Here is a 22287-nt window from a genome sequence, read left to right on the forward strand (position 1 = left end):
TGGCTAAGCTTTCGCCAATCATGGCCAAGATGGATGAACGTCGTCCGCGCGTCAGATCCACCGCTTATGGAGAAAGGGAAAACTCAGGGACGGACGAAAACCAATAAGAGCCAGCAAGGCGAAATATATTCAGTTCGGGGTCTAGTACTAGTACGATGCATACTCTCCGTACTAGTAGTATAGTAACTGCGCACTCCTAACTACATACCAGATAAATCCCGCACTGTAGCCGAGGTGGATCGATCCTCTTCGCCTCTAGATTTCAATTTTCAACTTCCAACACGGACTTCGAGATATCATAGGCTGAAATGTGTCCGGCTAGTGGTTAGTACTCAATACAGTCAGAATTGGGAATCCTAGCGGGGCACGCTCTAGCGTAGAGAAAATTTTCAACCTCGACAGAAATAAACACTAGCGAGATAGTAGATTTGATCTTTGAAACGACGGCGTCTTGGGACTTGCCACATTGGAGGATTGATAGAAAACTTGCAGTAGAGAATGGCTAGTTCAGATATGGTCGGATTAGAGTGTTGATGAGAAGTAATTTTCCTCAGAGATTTCTGCGTTCATATTCAATAATTCATCTATAAGAGCCAGGTAACGGGCCCGCATTATTTCCAACTTCAACTCAGATCAAATTGCCAGACTTCATGTCTATGGCAACTGATTCTTCACTCTTTTATTGATTTATTTCTTCACTTCCTCTCTTTGTATCTCCTTTCTGCATGGTACCTGAATTATTACCTCGTGTCCTGAGATCACCATAAACTCGATGCACTCCTTCCTCGGGGCTGCGGCCTCCATTCTGGCCCTCAGTGACTTTGCTGGTCACGCCGTTGCGACCAGAGTTGGACGACCAGCACTTTGTCCAGACAGCTGCGCTAGCTACAACCCAGTCGATTGGTTCACTTTTCGAAATGTCCCACAAGTCACTCGATGCAATGAGACTATGCTCCTTGAGTTCAACATTTTCAATGACCTGAATGACCCCCAGGTGCATTCCACTCTGCATGTCTGCGCTTCTGGTGACCTCAACAAATTACAAAAGTCATCTTCTGTCAAAATTGCGTCTTCCTCCGTTTCAACCAAGAAAGCAATTACATACCAGATTGGTGCTTGGGGCTCTAGTCCTTCCGAATCTGGAGGAAGCAATTATTCTGAACTTCTGGATGCTTTGCAAACCTATCTGACTGGGAACCCACAGAAATCAGAAATTTTTGGATATTCCAATCAAGTAACCGCTGGTGTTTATTTGGGTGGCAGTGTTCAACAAGTTTCCAATGTTGAATTTGCCATTGAAAAACTTCGAAGCTTCCTTTCCGACACCACCTACAGCACTGCTGCCATTCAATACTGTGGATCTAGTTCCAACGAAACAATTGGTGTGGCGGTTGACCTTAATGGCGAGATTCCAACTGTTCAACAATACGTTCAAAGCTGGCATGGAGGAAAGTGTCTGTCAGGCTTCGACAAGAGTACAACCGGCAGTACATCTCTGACATTCTTGGGTACCCATAACATGGCAAACGGAACACACTCAACACATTCGCGAGTCTCGCGTGGCTCTCATGGGTCTCACGGTCATCGCGTATCTCACGGTCATCGCGTATCTCACTCTCATCAACGCAGAGATGATACATGCACATACAAAGAAGTGTTTTCCGGGGATACATGTGACAAGCTAATCTCAGACTGCGGAATTACCTCTGACGAGTTTTACGAGTATAATACTGCATCAGACCTCTGTACGGGACTAGTACAGGGAGAGTACGTATGCTGTTCCTCTGGTTCGCTGCCGGACTTTTCGCCATCTGCATATTCGAATGGAACATGCTACACGTACAGTGTGCAATCTGGAGACAGCTGTTCTAGTCTAGCCAGTACATACAGTCTCGCCCAAGCCAAAATCGAGTCTTACAACAACGAGACATGGGCCTGGTATGGATGTAGCGAGCTACAGGCCGGTCAAAACATCTGTTTATCTACAGGCAACCCTCCCTATCCCCTGCCGATTGCCAACGCAGAGTGTGGACCTCAGGTTGCGGGAACGGTCTTTAATAGCACCAATTCCGGGGACTGGGAGAGCTACAACCCATGCCCTTTGAATGCCTGTTGCGACGCCTTTGGCCAGTGCGGTATTACACCAGTTTACTGTAATCGCACCTTTGCGGACAATAACAACCCTGGAACCGCAGCGAATGGATCATACGGGTGTCTTTCAAATTGTGGAACAACAATCACAAACTGGGCAGTTCCTCCTTCAAGCTTCTACAAGGTCGGCTACTACGAACCCACTAGTATGGATCGATCCTGTCTCCAGATGAGTCCGCTCTCAATTGACACATCTGTATTGACTCACGTCATTTATGCATTTGGCAATATTTCTTCGGACTTCTCCATCAATGTGAATGGATATGAAACAGAGTTTTCGGAGTTCATGGAACTGAAAGACGTCAAGCGTGTTATGTCCTTCGGCGGCTGGGATTTCTCTACCGGGGTGGATACATATATGATCTTTCGCGAGGGAACTGCTGCAGCACAAAGATCCACCTTGGTAGAGAACATAGTTAACTATGTTTCTGATACCGGTCTTGATGGTATCGACATTGATTGGGAGTATCCAGGCGAGCCAGATATCGCAGGCATCCCGGCCGGAAGCGATGACGAAGGAGATAACTACCTTGCTTTCCTCAAAGCGCTCAAGGCCGCCCTGCCTGACGACAAAACTCTTTCAATTACGGCTCCGACCTCGTACTGGTATCTCCAAGCCTTTCCAATCTCCGAGATGGCAGATGTCGTGGACTTTATTAACTACATGACCTACGATCTGCATGGAATCTGGGATGAGGGAAGTACCTGGGCCGACAACGGCTGTACAGCCGGAGACTGTCTATTCTCCCATGTCAATATGACCGAAACCGAATGGGCCCTGGCCATGTTGACCAAGAGTGGAATTGCCACTAACCAAATTATGGTCGGAGTAACTAGCTATGGTCGTTCTTTTGAGATGTCTGAGGAAGGCTGCTATACCTCCAGCTGCACTTGGACTGGCGCAGGAAGAGCAGGAGAATGTACCGATACTGCGGGATACATTTCGAATGCAGAGATCAACCAAATTCTCCAGACCAACGAGAACTCTAAGGCTTACTCGGATGGAAACGTGACTGACTTCATCGTCTACAATGACACCCAATGGGTCGGCTATATGACCAATGATACCAAGACTAAGCGCGCAGCCTGGTACGAGGGCTATAACTTTGGTGGTACAGCCGAGTGGGCCATTGACCTCGAGGAGTTTGTGGATAAAGATGAGAGCTCGTCCGGTAGCTCAGGAAGTTCAGACAGCTCAGGTGAGACAGCAACACTTACGATCGATCCTGAAGTCTGGTCACAGTCAACTCCCGCTGTTACCTGTGCGCCGCCCTGTTTGATGGTCATGCCCCCTCTACCTTTGAACTCGCACACCACTATCTCTTTCCCCCCATCCAGCGGACATCTTACTTGGAGCTCACTTGGGTCCTCCTCATACACCCTCAGAGATGGAAACGTCACTATGCTTTCATATTACGACAATATCCTTGTCCCATGGGTATTCAACATCGATCCTGGTACGCTATCATGTTTCCCTATGAATCATACGCGCACTGGTATCCTAAATACTGACCTGTTGATATAGTGACAACTAATTATATTAATGTGTGGAACCAACATATCTCTGCAGGTCAGACAGCCGTTTACCAGACGAGTTCAGTGACTCCAACGCCTTTCGCTATCGTTTATACCCCGTGAGTCCCAAATCTTAATGCCAGTGATCCTTTCTTAGCAGGTCAAGTCAAGCTAACCGAAGCAGAACGGTCGGAGGCTCCACAACCGTCATCGGTGGCACCTCGAGCGTTATCCCCGGATTCGGTTATTCCTCTGGGATTGTAACCTACACTACTAGCAATTACACTGGTGTATGGGGAGGTACCACATCCGTCAGCGGTGGAACCACTCAGACTCCGCAGACTTCAACTGTGACACCTTTGGCCTACCCGACAACCACCAACAAGACACCCGACCCGACTTTGAACACTAAGACAACCACCGTGAAATCGTCTTCCGACTCCTCGAGCTGGGGTCCAAAGGCAACCTCCAGCTCTGAGCATACAGGCACACTGTGTAAGTTTTAGAAACCGTCTCAAATTCTCTTTTAAAGATGCTCCATCTAGAATCATTTGACTTATCAATTATTTAGGTACAATCAATTGCCTTGGAGGCTGCTTGATCTGTCCTCCGGGTTTTAGTACTGAAAGTGGTGACGATGGCGGTGACGATGGCGACGACGACGACAACAACGATGATGACAAAACAACCATTACAGAAAGCGCATACACAACTACTATGACCAAAAATGGCAAGGTAACCACCATGACCGAAAGCGCCACGACAAAGACCGAGACAAAGAGTGAATCTGCCACCAGCACCGAGACCACAAGTACGATCACAGTCGGCATTGCAGTTGGTACATACACTGCTTTCGCGGAGTCAATTGGTGCCATGGACGCTACGACATACCCGATGGCAAGCCTCACATCACTCGCCTCGCTAATTGCTAAAGAGTTCTCATCTCTTTATTCCGCTGAGCAGTACTCGCTCACAGCGGGTCTGTACACAACATCCACATCGACAAAAACCACATCTACATCGACTACTTCATCAAAGACATCCACAACAGACGCTGCGACTGCCACACCCTCGGAACGATTCATTATCGCTCTCGCTGAAGATGACAACGAGCTTGGCAACCCATACACCTGGGAATTCTTTGATCCAACATATAGCGAGAGCTGGAGCGTGTGTGATGATGTAGGTGGAGGTGAAGAGGCACCCTCATCTGGCGAGGGCCTTCCGGATGGCACTTTCGATATCTCAGTCGATATTCACGGTATGAGTGACTGTGTTTATGTGGGTACCACTGATGCTGCGGGCACATTCACTTGTCCCGATCTCACATCTGATGTGACGTGTGAGAAGAGTCCAGACACAAGCACAGGCACATGCTATGAGTTCTCAGCTCCGGTTGAGGTTACTCCCAAGATTCAATGCTCTTGGTAGATTCGATTGAAAATTGATTTGTTTCCACAGGCAAATGGTGCAAAGTCAAGGAGATGTTAGTGACTGTGATATATTTATACATTTTAGACAGTGTACTTTAATCAATTGAGATAAAATATTCCTCATTCAATGTTTGTTCAAGGAAAATTTGATGGTCAACTTAAGAAAAGTGATCTATATTCTACAAGGAATTCAAATCTAATAATTAAAAAGGAAGGATCTAGACTTACATGGACATACATACTCGGAATATGTGAAGCTATTCCGAATCCGAACATAACCCCTGACCGCCCTAGAAGTATACGGCAGAATGAAACACACTATACCCCATTGGGAAAGTTCAAAGGACCTAATAACTGGCAAGAAGAAAGGAGCTGAAATACCCATAGTCTACCCCCCTTTCACCCATGAATTACTAACATTCAGCTTCAATGTTTGTCCGGACTTGCCGGTTCAATTGGCCAATTAAGTAGCCTCTTCCCCGCTATATAGCATATGGTCGTTGAGTCGCCACGCCCATAATCTTGGAACGGCAAAGGGTTCATATTGTACCCATGGACGAAAAACACCACAAACGTCAAGGAACTACGAGTATATGAACCCATACTATGCCCAGATGATCTATATCCATGCCAACATTCAGATAAATATTTTGCATCTCAGTGTTCATTGTATAGCTATCTACAATGGAATCCACTAACAAAGTCACGAACGGCGAGAACAACGCGCCCCGCTCGGATTCTGCAACAGCCGCAATAGACCACAGAGAAGAAGACCCCATCCCCCTGGAGAACGAGACAAAAATCGAATCAACCGAATCTGCTGCTTACGATGCCCTAGGGTACAGCTATCCAATCTGGCGAAAATGGCAGATCCTCTATGTAATATTTAAATCTAGATATCAATTAATCTAAACGTAAGTCTCTACGCTAACGGTGTCTCAGCCATCGCGAAAGAGCACAATATTAACGAGTAAGTCGCTAGAATCCCATAATTAACCTTCCTCTACGCCTATGCCTTCGGATGTGAATTGTGGGCTCTATGGAGCGAAGAACTCGGCCGATAGCTAACCTAGTAACTAAGCCTCCTCCTTATTAATATTTAGTAATTACCTTGCGCGCTTACGCCGAACTTCGTAATCTATATTGTGGATCGTCTACTTAGGGGCTTAAGTATAGCTAGTGGATCGGGAGAAAGCTACTATATAGGCTACCTATAGCTACGAAGTTTCAAGCACTGCCGACAGATGAATTTTTCCTCGCTGGGAAGATGACCAAGGCCGCTAGGGGCAAGCTTACTCCTCAATGGATCGAAGGCATTACGGATAACTTCGACGGCTAGGTAAAGGATCTTCTTGCAAGAATGCCAAATCAATCGGCAAGACTTTATGTGGTGATTGCGCGAGAAACGCAAGAAGAAACTGCAATTGATAATTCACAGGATTGCATCGTCGAGGTCGACCTAGAGCGTGCCTCGCTAAGTCCAACGCCCCTCGCAGTCCTATCACCATCGCCACCGCCCCTTACAATCCCATCGCCACCCGCACCCGCAATAGTGCGCAAGCGAGGTCGGTCGCAGACACAGGAGGCGGTTACTCCACCACGTCGGAGCCAGCGGAGGAGGATCCGGAGGTGAATAATCGCGTGGTGGGACAATTTGGGGGTGCATCGCGTTTTGTGTGGTGCGAATAGCCTCAGCGCCAGGTCTGGGGGGTGCATAAAGTTTTGTGTGGTGGGAATAGCCTCAGCGCTAGGTCTGGGGGGTGCATAAAGTTTTGTGTGGTGGGAATAGCCTCAGCGCTAGGTCTGGGGGGTGTATGATGTTTTATATGGTGCGAATAGCTTCAGTTTCATTAAAGTGCGACACTATAAAATCTACAAGAACACTTCCCTCTCGTTGGTCGAGCTAGAATAGAGAAAACATAGAAATTGGTTTGAAAATATTCTCAACGCCAGGTTTTGGAGATGCATGCAAATTTGTATGGTGGGAATAGCTTCATTTTATTGAACTTAACACTTGTGCAATTTATTTACTTTGCTTAATAAGGCTCTCTGCCAGTTTTAAATCAGGCATCCTCGGGCATCTTAAGGCATCAACCTTACAAAATCAGGCATCCGGCCTTTGGCCCCTATACACCTTCGTACCGCCCCCAAACTAGAAAACACAGCCACCGTGTTTTCTCATTTCTGACAATCCCTGGAAGAGAAAGCCATAGACATGCACTGGCCGCAACTTAAGTACATATTCTCAAGCCTTGCCTTTGATTTGGAGCCACCAATGCCATTTTTAGCTTCCTCAACACGGCCAACACAGTCGCTCTGAGCCACTCAATACCAGATCAAGCAGATCTCACGACTACCTCAGAGTCTCGCGCGAACTCCATGATAACATAATGCTCATGCGAGACTTTGACTTTGCTATTTTGAATGAAGCCATCATTCTGCAAGCAAGCTAAAACCCTGATATAATGTTAGCACAAGAGATTCCCTAGAGTAATTGTGATTAATCTAAGACCTACCCTTCAGTATCAGCCCGTACCTCTACCCACATAGATTGTGTCCTTTGGTCAGACCGCCAGCAGTATTCAATAGCTGAGGTTAAAAGTAGTGCCAGATTCTGAGCCCTGCTGAATTCGTCATTTCCGATGCAGAGCCGAATACCTCGATCCTGCTCTTTCGCCTCGTCAACCTCGTGACCAAGGCAATCTTCGCGCATCCAGAATACCTCGAAATAACTGGATCGACTTGCGTCGCTTTGGATCACTTTTCGCAATTTGAAGAACTTGTAGAAGACAGAAAGCCCCAGACAGATCACCAAGGTGACCCCTGTGACAATGGTTGTCACGAGAGCTATGACGGACCAGTCACCGCCTTATGAAGCGCAAACATTGACGATCGTGGTGAGCAAACCAGCCGCTGTATTTAAGGATGCTGGCCTTCAATTCAGTTAGCTCTAGGTATTTCATTTCGAGGGGCTGCCTTACATAAAAAGCTTATTAGTCAACCAAGAGTAGTTAGCTTTGTACATTTTGAATAACCACCCTAATACAGTCGCACCAGTGACTAGGAATAGGCAGGCAAAAACAAGGAGCGGAGGATTTTGTATAGTTCTCAGGACTACCCGCCCTGCGTTATTCTTTTCCAATGTCTCTTCTACGCTATTTGATTCTTTTAACGAGGTGAAAGTGCCAGGGATAACCAAATACCCTGCAAGTAGCACCCAGTTTGCTCTACTGGCGAGTAGATTATAAATCCAGTTCATCTGCGCCTCTTCTTTAAGCATCCTTGTGTATGGTGTCTCATTTCCTGAGATCTCATGGGATCTTGCTTGGCCCATGCGCTGATCTTCGATCGTGTCGGTGTGACATCGTCGTTGGATCTAAGTTTGGAGAAATTTTAGTAATCGAACCATCGTTCTAATGAAGTCAGCCGTCAAAGAGGCAGATTATCCACACGTCAATCGAATTCGAACACCTTAAATATATATACTATTACGGAAGATCGGATGAAGTTAAAGAAACGTATCGTGGGGAAATAGGGTCCCTCAAGCTTGTTAATATGCAAGTAAAGTAGGGTACCATTTCTTTAAGCCTCCCTCATATCCCAGACTATCTTTACTGAATGCTGCCCTCTTTTATTTTGCAACTAAGTTTGAGAAATTCCGTCTCCCACATTTTTCCTGGTCAATTGTGATTTACCACGAGAACTAACTTTGCTTGGCCAAGAGCTACCATTTCAGGACCCATCGAGTCAGCCATGGCTTCAGTATAGAGAAGATTCGCTTTTAACTGGGAATAGTTGGAATCTTGCTGGCCTCATTGAAATGAGTAAACCAGTTTTCTAGCGTCGGAAGTTGGCCGCTGAAAAAGAGATTATTTCAAGATGGTAGATTACCCCTCTTCTAGATGTATATCAATGGTCATATTCAATTCTAGCCATCGTTTTCTACTATCTTTGGTACGACGTTTTTCTTGTTTTCGCAGTGCCACATACCTTTTTCTAGAATAGCAGCAAAGCGATCCTATTCTCATTTAAAAAATTGCAACGAGATGGTACCCATCCATTTTACTAGCCAAACCGGCATCAAACAGATTCAAGTTCATGTAGTTCGAAATCATCTTTGAATACGCTGCAGAAGTAAGAGTCATTGAATTACTTGTATTTTTTGACTATCAGAAAGATCATTCAAAGCCATGCTAACATCCTACTAGTATTTAAAAGCTTGTTGACCTTGGGGCTCCTGATTTTTTCGCTATCTTTCTTTCAGTTTCAATGGCGGCGTGGCTAGATCTCGTCTCGGACTCCATAGGCTGGACCTTGGTAGACACTGGAAGAATGGATGAGCTAGTGCAAGGAATGAGCCATCCAAGTACACAATTTCCTTCGGTAGTATATTTCGCAGGAAATGGTAGCCGGATCAAGGCACTTCGCGCGCTCTTCCCGCACAACAACGTTACTCGCAGAGGACCAGCTGGCCTAGCCCGACTGCATCTGAGTACAAGGACTGCAAACACTCAGCATCCTGTTCTTTTGGTGGAAAGCTGCCTTTCTAGTGTTTCCGGGGTGGGTGAATCGGGTCTGCGCCGCTGGTCATCGGACAATCTTCGACGATATCGCATTCTTCAAGACCGGTCTCGGCGAGTACCGGAGATTCAGCAGCAAGTCATTTCGCAGATGCTCTTGCCATGGACAAATCTATTTTGTGTATTTGTAGATACTCACTCTGAACTTCGCGACGCCTGCCAGCTGCTTAATAGACATCGCCGAACTGTAACAATCGGCTCCGAGCCCACTATAGATTCAATGCGTACTGTGATAGTTCTAATAGCTGCTCAAGGCTCCGAACTTGAGAATGTTTCCGAGGTTTTCCATGAGCTTCAGTCCACTGGGATACCTAGTAAGGATGTCATAGTCCTAGATCTACGCGACCGGTATGAATTATCCCTAACAGCAGCTTTTGAGCCATTACGCCGTCTCATTCTCAATGGAACACAAGACGTCCGGACGGAACAAAACCGTCAAGGGCTATCTTTCTCGGCTACACACCTGAGTACCCTCTAGACATGAACCCTGCGTCTAGAAATCGGGTCCTCGGACGCTGCTGTTTTGGACTGCCTTGAAGTTGCACGAGAGAATCACCGGCTTAATAACATTACGACAGAATGCTTAGTCGAGTTCTTAAACCAAGCAAACAACCATCCTTATTCCCAAGATGGAATTCATGATTTTATTGCATCGGCGTTGTTAATGAATGCCTACCCACCTGGAATGCATGGTGAGTAACGTACTTCTTTATTATGGAACCCTCCCTTGGTTAAGTGTAGCGCTAACAATCACAGGCTTCCATCTAGGCCTTGTTTTCAATACTCTTTATCGCAGGCACTATTTGGAAGTATGGCGTACTCTAGGGGATAACGACGAGAAACAACATTACAATGCCGTGTTTGCTCATTTTACGCGGTTCTTCCGTTCAATGAGTCCAAGCAGGTCGTCTGTAAGTATCAGAAAGGACGCATTAAATACTTATTACCTTCAATGTAATGGGTTAAGTTCAACAACGACTTGTTTCTATTGCTTATGTCGATCACCAGAACATATGCTGGCGTGCCGGTATGCAATCTGCGATACCTGCGTTGTGATTTTTGGCACTCCAAACAAAAGCGCTGCGTATCACTTTGACATTGTGAAGTGCCCGTTGTGCCACGAGACTTCTTAGCTTACGATCCGTTAACTACCGCCCACGAAACGACCCCTGGTGCTTAGTTTGGACGGTGGTGGGATTCGTGGCATCATTCAGCTGGGTCTCCTACGAGCACTGGAAAAGCGGCTTGGGCATGGAATGCGCATATCCGATATATTTGATCTATCTAGAGGGACAAGTGTTGGTATGTGGCAATCACGGCATTCAGTTGTTTCATTCTTTTCCTTTCTGCCTTTTCCCGTTCTCCTACGGTGACTCCTGTATTTAGATTATCTGACCATGAAGCAGGGGCACTTAACGAAATAGATCTTATTCTGAATGGCTTATCGGCTGAAGATAGCTTTCGGAAATTTCCAGCTTTTGCCAGAAAGGTCTTTCAACTAGCCTTAGCTCCCTCGCATAATTTCTTAATTTTTAGTTGCGCCAAATGGCTAAAATGTGTGGCTGGCTTCCTGGCAGATGGTCAATATGATAGAATACAGCTGGAGAACACCCTCAAAGAGGCAATTGATCTAGAGCGGCGAATGTTTGATATGAGCACAACTCGGACTGCCGGCAGTCGAGTAGCCATCATCACAAGTCGTATCTCCGATGGGAAGGCCTGTGTACTAGCAAATTATCGCGGGGTTGGTCGACGCCTAGTCGATTCGGCGTACGAGTTTTTGAAACCGGAAGAAGAAAGTCAGAATCCATTTCTATGGGAAGCGTGAGTGCTGTTAATCTTATATTACTACATCAATACAAATGCTGAAAACATTACATTCATGTCTTCATAGAGCTGACTCTTGCCATTTTATAGTGCTCGGTGCAGTGTCGCTGCTCCTTGGTAAGCCAGTTCAATCAAAGACTACCTATTACATTGCTCAAGTTAATTGTCAAATAGGTTCTTCCAAACGAAAACTCTCCCTAGATTTGGTCCGTTGCAGGATGGGGGAGTGCGGGCCAACAATCCCTTGGCAATTGCACTGAAGGAATCCGCTACTATCTGGCCATCGCATGGAACACCTGATTTGCTTGTATCAGTTGGTACCGGTCTTTCTATTCCCGAGTATAAGGCTCAAGATACCCCTCTAGGGAGTATTCTTCAAGACGGAGCTGTTCCGCGCATTATCAGAGCAGCCATGTCCTCGCCGTCCATGGATGGCGAGCAGGGGTTTTCCGAGGCACTCAATTATGTTCCAGACCGTATGAGAGCGCATATATTCCGACTCAATCACGCTCTACCTTGGCCTTTACCTAGGCTAGATGATGTGGACAGATTGATAGATCTTGCTGAATCGTCATACAGCGTCCCAGATAAGCTCGTTCGTGCGATACTGGCCACAGGCTTTTTATTCTTGGAATTAGACGAAATACCTATCAAAATGCAAGGAAGCTTCTATTGTGAAGGCTCAATTCTCTGTTCAAGCCCTGATGCTGGTGATTTGATTAAGAGGGTGCTCCTTGAGTTCCCGGGCGCTCGGTTCCAAACTGGGAGCGGATACCATCTTGGTCTGATTGCCAACGATGACGAGTGTCGGGGATATGGCTACTATCGTAAAAAAGTGGCTTTTACAGTTAATAGTCTGGAAGAGATTATTTCAATTGAGATTGCCAACTCTTCTTTCCGGCATAAAATTGGTGGCTTTCTAAAGTCGATGTAGGAAATTCTGGAAGATCAACAAGCTTACGCATGTTTTGGACGTGCTGACCATTTAGAGAATTGTTGGCCCCCAAAAAGAATGTGCTATTGCACTCGTGGAACTAAACGACGGGTCCAATTTTTGGAGCCTTGCCCGGAGAGAAAGAGGCGTCGGTTATAGTATTCGATACTTAGACAATTGCAGTCATTGATTATGCTTAACCCTTGAGCCTCTGGTGTGCTGAGATGAGACAATTTCTACTATTGACTTCTGGGAGATTATCGTTCTATTTATAGCAAATTCCCCCAAAATTGTATTTAAGACAAAGACATCTTTCAGCCCAAGTCAACTAAAGCGCTTGAAAATTAGACTTGCCTCTAAAAAAAAATGCAATAATATCTGGGGATCCGCGAAAAGCCTTCTATCCGAACAAAACGTGTAAAAAATGCGATGTCGAATAATAGAGTTAATTCTTTATGTTGGTCTCACTTGCTAGGTACTGTGTACACAGTTAAGTGAACAAGGTTTTGCCTTTAAAGCGCAAAAGTAGATTGTATTGGTTGTTATTGTCTTCGTGCGAGTTGGGAGTAGTTTTGTGTGACTCGACCAGCATATGCAAGGGGGAGAAACTGGTATGCACCCGCCCTAGCATATGAAGACTCATATGTTCCAACACTTTAGATGAAATTTCAAAAATCATAGTAGACTATTACTTTGAGATTGAACCAAATATTCGACAGAGCTACGCTGATTCAAAATATTGGCTAAATTTAGGCTTCAGTGCCAGGAGAATTATTATCTGAGACTCGGAATACGGATAGCAGCAGTCGTTCTTTTTTATTGAAATTACCGATTATTGAAACCCGATAACAAGTGAGACCACATTCGTAAGTACTACCTCAGCGAGAACATTTGGGGAAAGAAACCCAGGTAATTTGTGAGTGCATTTCATGCGGGTGTCTCATCCGGGAAAAAAGAATGCCACCCTATTTATTCGCTCCTATCACAACAATCCAATAGAAGTTTTTGAGTGTTCCAGAAAGGGCAATTGGCGCGATTAGCGTCGGCAAGAATGTAAGCAATTTCAGGGCTTTAAAACGGAGTCTTGTTCCTTGCAAAAATATTCATCTTCATACTCATTCTCATCATGTCCTCGGAAGCGACTAAGAATCGCTTTTCCAGTGGCGCTTCTTCAAGCATCTACAGCCGGTCGCCCAATTCACCAAAAGATATTTTGCCAGATGATTCATTCCGCTTCCTACCGGACATGACCTTCTAGAAATCAATTCATTGGACCATCAGATTGCCTTGGTTCGTGGCTCTACTATAGCTTTAGAAACTACCCGCAAACGTCTACAAGAATCCAAGGACAGACGCAGACTCTCGCTGCCAGAACTACGCCAAGAAAAGCTCCGCCAATGGGAATTGCAAGAAAGCGAAAACCAGTTCTATCGCTCATGCCTTGATATATTCCATAGTTTATCCACAGCTGTCGCTGATGTTTCGGAAGGCTTGACACTGCAATATCTCTTTGAGCTAGAGGCCAGTCCTGTAGGGAATGCGCGAGTTTCGCACGCGATCAAATCCTTATGCGAGGCTTTAGAAAAATCCCGTGTGCAGGAGGCACGAGCAGAGCGAGAGTGGAAACGTCAATGGAATGTTCCACGAATTTGTAATCCTTCCACACGGTGGATTTAGCGCTAAAGAACTTTTATCAGCAGGTTATCTGGAGTGCGATGAAACAAGTATGGATAAATCATTCCTCAGCTGGCTAAACTAGCCTTCGTAGTATGTTTTGCTTGGCCAATGAGAACTGGTCAAGAGGACAGGTTTAAACCATTTCGATCACAATGGTATATCTCCCAATGGATTAAGCTTTTTGAAATAAGTCTGAAAACCGGAGAAGATTAATCTTTAACATGGCGTACTCAACTTTTGGCATTGGAGCGGCGGGATTTAGCCTTGGCCGTCGATTGCGGGGCTTCATAGGCATGAAATAGGTCTTAATGGGTGCTTTCTTTTGGGATATAATGTTATCGCATGTTGGAGCGAGAGAATTCCTTGACTAAATGAACTAAGATTATATAGAGAGCTATATCACTTCCCCACGCTCTTTGTTCTATCAAGATTCAAAATAGATATTTTCACGATTTACACAGCCCTGGGCCCTAAATAGGATAGGTTTTGAAACACTGAACAGATCAAATTCAATTGACTCGAGACCGCTATCACCAGTGAGACATAAGAGACCTTCAAGCAAACTGGGTTTGGCAGAACGCTCCCAGGATACGATCCATCTCGGGCGTGGTCGTAAATTATGATTCACTAACATGAGCAACTTGGCACTGTCGTTGCCACGCTCAATGAGGACCGGGATATCTCTGATTTTCTACAAATTTGGATCGGCCGAACAGATCAATTGTCTGTGCACAGAGCTGAGTTCATTAAAATATTTTATACCATTAGCTTGGTTACCGACGAATCCACCAGAGGCACGAATCAATGAGCACGAATTCTAGATCAGCCTTAATCCTGTGTGTCAGCATGTCCGCTCTGGAAGCGAATCGCAACCCAAATTACGTTACTAGGTTGTGGTAGCGGGTTTTCTAGGGTAAATGTAGGCGGACTCGAAGCACTAAGCTGCCGAGCTTGCTTGCTGTGTGCAATGGATGCCGGGGCACTGTAAGAAAACAAATGACATAGAAACATTCATTCAGCTTCCTATAACCTTCGGAAAACGCAAACCCTCGCAATCGTGTTCACGCACCATAAACACAAAAAGGAGACATTCCATACATGGAGCCATCTCTACAAGTCAAAATATAAAACACCACAATTTGGATTCCTCAGGCGACGGTTTGACAATCACCGTCTGTACGGCTAATGATCTGATTATCAAGGCAATAACAAAGGCCCTTTTGTAAATCCGCAGTCCTGTAAAGCTGATTAGCTTCTAATAGTATGTCAAAGTCTACATTTGATCAACGTACTTGATGATGCAGATGCTGGCAGTCGTTAAGGAAGTTCCTCCTGAAGAAGTTATAGTTGCAGTTGTTGTAGTGGGTTGAAACCTCGTAGAAGTCGGGAGCTGGGGTTTGACCAAGGACCCAGAGGGAACAAACTGAGAACTTACCTCTGAAGTGCTCATACTTGAAGGTACTGCAGTGGCAGATGATGAAGTGATTACCGAGGATTCTACTACTGTCGAAGAGACAATGGAGACCGAAGAAGTACTCAGCTCTGAAGTGCCCATACTTAGAGATGTTGCAGTGGTAGACGATGAACTAGTTGCCGAGGATTGTGGTACAATCGAAGTCCTAATGGGAACCGAAGAAGTAGTCCCCTCCGAAGCACTCATATTTGAAACTACCGCGTTGATAGAGGATGCAATAATTGCCGAGGACTTATTAGCTGATGTAGAGGATGACGCTAACACGTCATTTAGGGTAGAACAAGTGCAGCCTGACTCAGCCGAGGATGTCTAGTCCGATTGGGACTTCTTAGCCAAGACCACACTCCTGGACCCTTTTGCAGTGTTCTTGTTATTTGTAACTGATATCGAAAATTCGCTGCACAGAAACTTCGAGCCGTCCATACCTTGCAATAGTCAGTCATTTGTTAGTTATTGGGAGTTGCATACCAACAGTTCATAACAGCTGTCTCTAAATGATCTGTACAGTTCTCGGAAAGCAAGAATGATCTTTCGTGACTGCCCAAAAGATACTGTGCAGAACTAGTCATGTTTCTAGCTACCTCCCAACGATTGAGTGTACTACAAGTGTCTTCAGCAAACTGCGACGCCTGGAGGTAGGCATTGACAGTGGAGGCTAGCGCCAGAAAAAAAAGTCGAGGAGTCATAAGGAAAGATGGTAAGTAAGATTTCTATAAACGTTTTTGGCTTGAGGATTCACACTCTGATAGAGCCTACCCTAAGCCTTTTATGTGTTTCTCCAATGTTCGATGCCCAAGGGAATTCAAAACTACACACCATTACAAAAGGAACTCAAGAAATGCTAATTTTATTACCGATGAAAAATGTGATGAGTAAACTATTTTCAGACAAGGAGCTAAAATGCTGCCTGGAAGGGAAAACGTATATTGATGGCTCCTACACATCACATTTCGATGTGCACTTTTGAATAATATTCAGCGGGCTTCTCATCTCAACAAGAATATTAGAGCACCTGTTTTAATGTTATTGTTCTGTCATCCTGGTACAGCCGTTCTCGAAATCGGCTTGACAGATACACTCTTCGTCACTCTTTTCTGACCCTACTACCAAGGCCTAGCGCAGATCAATTATTGAGCGGGCCTCATCAAATTGATGGACATCATTAAAGGCAACAAGTATACTACCGTATCCAAGTATCTAGATTACGGAACGCTTACGAGAATAAAGTGGAATTCTACAATGAGGCTCTGTAAATCATGCGGGATTTTGCCTAGCAACTGGTTCCTGGACTTTCTGCTAGGTGACTTTTGCGATATCCATCAATTTGACGCGGCCCGCTCAATAATTGATCTGCGCTAAGGCCTTGGCAGTGGGGTCGGAAAAGAGTGATCAAGAGTGTATTTGTCGAGCCGATTTTGAGAACGACTGTACGCACTACTCAGTCAATTACTGAATTGTGGCCCATACAACTACATAACAATACAACTACAGCACCTTACACATGCTACAAGAAAAATCTTCGAGAAAGCTATTTGACTTTGAGCTAGCTGATTTATGCCTATCCCGTCTCATTGGAGCAAAGTATTGAAGCTATGCTACAGTAGATTTCGAAAACGGATTCCCCTGTGGACACTAACGCATTGTTCCTCGGCCCGTACCCGAAACTACCCTAATCCTTTTTCGGCTAAAACGGTAATAATTATATCCTAAAAATAGATCCGTTTGAATTCAAGAACCATCTCATTACGTATGATACTGTATATTACATGAAACCCCTATACAGCGCTATCTTGGTGCCTCTACATGCTTGACATTCCGTCCTTCTGCAGCACCACGATTTGAGTAGAACCATCTGCACAATATGGCACCGAACCTACCTCTGTCGAAGTTATACTTTATTCGTGATACGATACAAAGTCAGTCACTAACCACGTCTCAAATGGCTGACGCAGCTGAGTGCAGCGAAAAGACGATCAAGAATACCCGCAGAAACCTGCGACTATTTGGACAAGTCCATGCCCCCTCAACTCGTATCGGTCGAAGACGAAGCATAACACCACCGATGTTAGAAGCGCTCTGTGACCATTTGCTGGAGAAACCAGGCCTGTACCTCGATGAGATGGCTATCTTTCTATAGGATGAATTCCGGATGCTAGCGTCAACCTCTAGCATTAGGAGGGCCCTCGTATCCAGAGGCTGGTCTAAAAAGACTTCCAGACAGACTGCTAGAGAGCAGAATGCTGAATTACGAGAAATTTATCTTCATAACCTTTCCGACTTTGAGTCGTACCACCTTGTTTATGTTGATGAATCTGGATGCGATAAACGAATTGGGTTCCGACGAACAGGCTGGTCACCACTAGGTGTAGCACCTCGACAAGTGTCTCAATTCCACCGTGACGAGCGTTACAGGGAGGATCGAAATCAGTTTCACCACTTGTTCACAGAGATTCTTTCTCGTACCCTGTCCCGAAACACGCTATACCTACTACGGTTACTCTGCCCCTGAACCCCTTTCTTGGCAGTATTCCAATACAGTTGTAAATAACAGGCTAAAAATAGCTTCCGTAATAGACTCGTAATCTCTCAGTGGTTTCTAGAACGCTGGTCTACCAAGCAACGTAAACAGACGGGTGCCTACTCGTTTGATGTCATGGCAGGAGCCCGAATCTACATTCCGCCAATCACTTGCCCTCGAGTGAGCACTGTGAATGAGCAAGTTGTATAGAGACGATACTGTATTCAAAAAGGGCAATTGGTTCCTGACTTGATGCCCCGGAGTCACATGATGATGAGGCTGAGGACGTGCCTTGCCCGGCTGAGATTCTCGTCATGAACTACTAGGAACTTTTTGAAAACAGCTTCTCCTTGACGTCCGCCTATCCATCGACTATTATTCACCGCGGTCTCTCTCGTCTGGCCAAGACAAGCCAAGATCTCTGGTTATACTAAAAGAGAGTGTGTTTTGAGTAGTATTTCGAGTACTATTTTGCGCGTCTGAACATTCTGCCTAGTCGAGTCGTTTTCCATCCAACATGGCTGAGACCCCCAATCTCAGGCAGAGCAATCAGTGTTAGCACAAAGAAATACTAGTCCCGAAACATCCTTACGTCGAAAGCGACTTCATCATGACGCCTACACTATCGGGTGGGTGTGCGCCCTTTCGAAGGAACAAACGGCAGCCATAGCCATGCTAGATGAAGAGCATGAAGCTCTCCCGATCCCTCGCAATGACCATAATGCGTACACCCTTGGCTCAATATGCGGCCATAACGTCGTAATAGCCTGCCTACCGAACATGGGAACTAATCCTGCCGCGACCGTTGCGACCACGATGATCAACACGTTCCAATCAATCAGGTTCGGGCTCATGGTAGGGATTGGGGGTGGAAATCCGTCGAAGGTCAATCTGGGTGATGTAGTGGTCAGCCAACCTGTTGCTGACTATCACGGGGTAGTACAATGGGATATGGGGAAGTTGGAACGGGGTGGGCAGTTTGTCCACACGGGCTCGTTGAACAGACCTCCGAACGCGCTGCTCAATGCGTCGAATCGGCTGAAGAGCAACCATGAGATGTATGGATCGAAAATAAATGAGTACTTGAATGATGTGGAAAGGAAAATCCCGCGACTGGCGCCAAAATATACCAGACGTGAGTGCTTGGAAGACCCATTATTAGTACCTGAAAGGGTGCGTCGGACTCCGTCCGAAGTCCACTTCCTGTCTAGGTTATGGCAGGCGATCATCACAGTTGTCGCATATTTTCTTGGTACAAGGGCCGTTGGTCCGGTAATCGAAGAGAATGGACAGTTATTAGAGAAATTGGAGGGAGTGAGGACCCAAAAAGAAGTCAAGGTGCACTATGGCTTAATTGCATCCGGGAACAAAGTGGTTAAGGATGCTCAGTCTCGAGACTCCCTTGATAAAGCATTTGGCGGGCACTTACTATGCGTGGAGATGGAGGCAGCTGGGCTTATGAATGACTTCCCATGTATTGTCATCCGAGGTATTTGTGACTACGCGGACTCGGGAAAGGAAAAATCCTGGCAAGAATATGCTGCAGCCGTGGCCGCTGCATACGCAAAGGAACTTCTGGGATGTGTGCAGCCTAGTGTTGTTGACGCCGAGTCTTCAGCAAAAGCTATCTTAGAGAAGGGTTAGTACCTAGCTACCTACATGAATATACCGGCTGCAGGTGTCTGAAGTATGGGCAAATACATAAGACTAAAAAATAACTACACTGGAAAACAGTCCTGACGAAAAGTAGTTCAACAACAGATCGACAGCGTGCAGCAGACGGCGATTGCAACAAAAGCAGCAACTGATTGCATCAGGTCGGACCTTTATACTGATCAGATCATGCGCTGGCTTTGTCCCCCGGATCCGTCTACGAACGCCAATCAAGCGAGGACGCTCCGCCATAAGGGGACGGGAGCGTGGCTCCTGGAGCATCCTGTCTTCCAGTCGTGGTACTTAGGGTCCCATCGACACTTATGGCTATACGGGCTCGCGGGATGTGGAAAAACAGTTCTCAGTGCAACTGTGCTTGACTACCTCGCGCAGCGAACCGATGGTCTTATCCTTAGCTTTTTCTTTGACTTTAATGACATCGCAAAGCAAACTTTGGAAGGCGTGTTGCGCTCGCTTGCTTGTCAACTTTACCAAGGTGGGATTGACTCTACAATTCATCTTGATGCTTTGCTTCAAGCACACCAGAATGGTAAGGACCAACCTACGACCAAGGCGCTCTGGGTTATGGTTTTGAAGATGCTTATAGCCCAGAGAAAGGTCTATATCGTTCTAGACGCATTGGATGAATCGAAAACCAGGATTGATGCTATTGAGTGGATCAAAGATGTGGTTTCTGGGCCAGAGTTGGCGTATGTCCAATTGCTTTTAACGGGACGACCTGAATTCGAGTTTCTGCGCCATATCCCCCCTTTAATAGGAAATGAAAACTGCCAACCACTTGATCAGTCTGCTGTCAATTCCGATATCCGATCGTGGGTCACAGCACAACTTTCCCAACGGCGTGATTTTACAGAGAAGCCCTTGTCCCAGGATCTCCTTGAAGAGATTCAGAGGAAGGTCGGCGATGGGGCCGACGGAATGTGAGACATTACTGGTTCAATCAATATTTTTTTATTTACTTACGCCCTGCTTAGGTTCAGGTGGGCGTTCTGTTAATTGGACAGCCTAGCCAAATGTCCGCACGAGGCAGCTATGGAGGAGGCTCTCGTATCTTTACCACGGACCTTAAATAAGACATACAAGCGTATGATTACGGCAATACCGACGGAGCGTAAAAATGACGCAATACGTCTCCTCCAGTTCCTCGTACACTCCAAGGAACCTCTCAAGCTGGCCGAGGCTAAAGAAGTAATAGCAACGCCGATCGAAAATGGATCGCAGGGGTTCAACATCAAGCGTCGATTGTTTTGCGAGACTGATGTTTTAAGTTACTGCCCCGGTTTAGTGACAATTTTTCACGCCACCGAAACAGAATTACATCTTGCCCACTTTTCCGTCAAAGAGTACCTCCTAGGAGAGAATGACTACACAATTACGACCGCCAGCATGTCTATTACGAGGACGTGCTTAACTTATCTTACCGACATCAACGGTAGTAAGAGTGAGATTAGGCGGGATTTTCCGCTGGCAAGATATGCGGCGAAAACCTGGACAGGTCATGCTGCGTTAGCTCAGGCCTCCAAAGAGATAGTTCGAGCAACAGTCACGTTCCTAGAGAAAGAAAGGACATTTCAACGTTGGGCTCGTTTGTATCAGGCTGATAGGTATTGGGATGAAGAACCTGGACCTGCTCGAGGCTCGAGGCTATACTATGCTTCCTTCGATGGGCTCGTAGCACCCGTAAAAGAGATCATTGGCAAAGGAGCGGACGTCAACGCAGAGGGCGGCTATTATGGCAACGCTCTCCAGGCCGCCTCGTATCAAGGCCATCAAGAGATTGTCAGACTGCTCTTAGACAGGGGAGCGGACGTCAACGCAAAGGGCGGCGAATGCGGCAATGCTCTCTATGCCGCCTCGGCAAAAGGCCATCAAGAGATTGTCGCACTGCTTTTAGACAACGGAGCGGACGTCAACGCAGAGGGCGGCGAATGGGGCAATGCTCTCCAGGCCGCCTCGTATCAAGGCCATCAAGAGATTGTAACAATACTCTTAGACAAGGGAGCGGATATCAACGCAGAGCGCGGCCGTTACGGCAACGCTCTCCAGGCCGCCTCAGCAAAAGGCCATCAAGAGATTGTCGCACTGCTTTTAGACAAGGGAGCGGACGTCAACGCAGAGGGCGGCCGTTACGGCAACGCTCTCTAAGCCGCCTTAAATGAAGGCTATACATGAATTTTAAAGCTGCTCTTAGGGACAACTGAATGGGAATGGAAATAGATAAGGAACGGAGAACGAATGGTGAGTCGGAAACGGACAGGGAATAGTAAAGAAGTCGCTGGATATACGTAGATGCGACAATTATATTCTTAGGGTTTATGTTTACATTGCATTTTCTAGTTTCATGTGCACTTTCCCAACCCATCATCCTATCAAAAATCTAACTTAGTGCGTACTCTTCGAACGAAAACGACCTTAAAGTTCTATTGAGTTTCGGAAATAAAGTAAAAATCTAAGTACAGGTCCGCTCGAAATCAGTTTCACCACTTCATTCTCTTTGGTTATTC

The 22287-nt window shown here is 46.0% G+C and overlaps 7 protein-coding genes across 7 annotated transcripts; 6 read left to right on the forward strand and 1 right to left on the reverse strand.

Annotated features, from left to right (window-relative positions):
* Positions 1–772: 772 nt before the first annotated feature.
* N7529_007342 (glycoside hydrolase) lies at positions 773–5097 on the forward strand (the record flags this gene model as incomplete). Its single annotated transcript, XM_057242869.1, has 3 exons — positions 773–3608; positions 3838–4161; positions 4238–5097. 3 exons carry the CDS (start codon positions 773–775, stop codon positions 5095–5097), a joined length of 4020 nt encoding a protein of 1339 aa, XP_057098228.1.
* Positions 5098–5783: 686 nt separating this feature from the next.
* Positions 5784–6073, forward strand: N7529_007343 (uncharacterized protein; the record flags this gene model as incomplete). Its single annotated transcript, XM_057242870.1, is given in 2 exon segments — positions 5784–5978; positions 5996–6073. 2 exon segments carry the CDS (start codon positions 5784–5786, stop codon positions 6071–6073), a joined length of 273 nt encoding a protein of 90 aa, XP_057098229.1.
* A 1362-nt stretch (positions 6074–7435) lies between these two features.
* N7529_007344 (uncharacterized protein) lies at positions 7436–7812 on the reverse strand (the record flags this gene model as incomplete). The annotated part of the gene is made up of 2 exons (XM_057242871.1): positions 7436–7556; positions 7616–7812. 2 exons carry the CDS (start codon positions 7810–7812, stop codon positions 7436–7438), a joined length of 318 nt encoding a protein of 105 aa, XP_057098230.1.
* A 1556-nt stretch (positions 7813–9368) lies between these two features.
* N7529_007345 (uncharacterized protein) lies at positions 9369–11103 on the forward strand (the record flags this gene model as incomplete). Its single annotated transcript, XM_057242872.1, has 5 exons — positions 9369–10146; positions 10177–10371; positions 10436–10763; positions 10786–10981; positions 11086–11103. 5 exons carry the CDS (start codon positions 9369–9371, stop codon positions 11101–11103), a joined length of 1515 nt encoding a protein of 504 aa, XP_057098231.1.
* Positions 11104–11321: 218 nt separating this feature from the next.
* Positions 11322–12440, forward strand: N7529_007346 (uncharacterized protein; the record flags this gene model as incomplete). The annotated part of the gene is made up of 3 exons (XM_057242873.1): positions 11322–11503; positions 11597–11623; positions 11681–12440. 3 exons carry the CDS (start codon positions 11322–11324, stop codon positions 12438–12440), a joined length of 969 nt encoding a protein of 322 aa, XP_057098232.1.
* A 3194-nt stretch (positions 12441–15634) lies between these two features.
* On the forward strand, positions 15635–15904 carry N7529_007347 (uncharacterized protein; the record flags this gene model as incomplete). Its single annotated transcript, XM_057242874.1, has 1 exon — positions 15635–15904. One exon carries the CDS (start codon positions 15635–15637, stop codon positions 15902–15904), a length of 270 nt encoding a protein of 89 aa, XP_057098233.1.
* Positions 15905–18781: 2877 nt separating this feature from the next.
* Positions 18782–21928, forward strand: N7529_007348 (NACHT nucleoside triphosphatase; the record flags this gene model as incomplete). Its single annotated transcript, XM_057242875.1, has 3 exons — positions 18782–19748; positions 19860–20703; positions 20788–21928. 3 exons carry the CDS (start codon positions 18782–18784, stop codon positions 21926–21928), a joined length of 2952 nt encoding a protein of 983 aa, XP_057098234.1.
* Positions 21929–22287: the final 359 nt, after the last annotated feature.

This window comes from Penicillium soppii, assembly GCF_028829465.1.
Source record: "Penicillium soppii strain IBT 18220 chromosome Unknown utg000005l, whole genome shotgun sequence".
Classification (NCBI taxonomy): domain Eukaryota; kingdom Fungi; phylum Ascomycota; class Eurotiomycetes; order Eurotiales; family Aspergillaceae; genus Penicillium; species Penicillium soppii.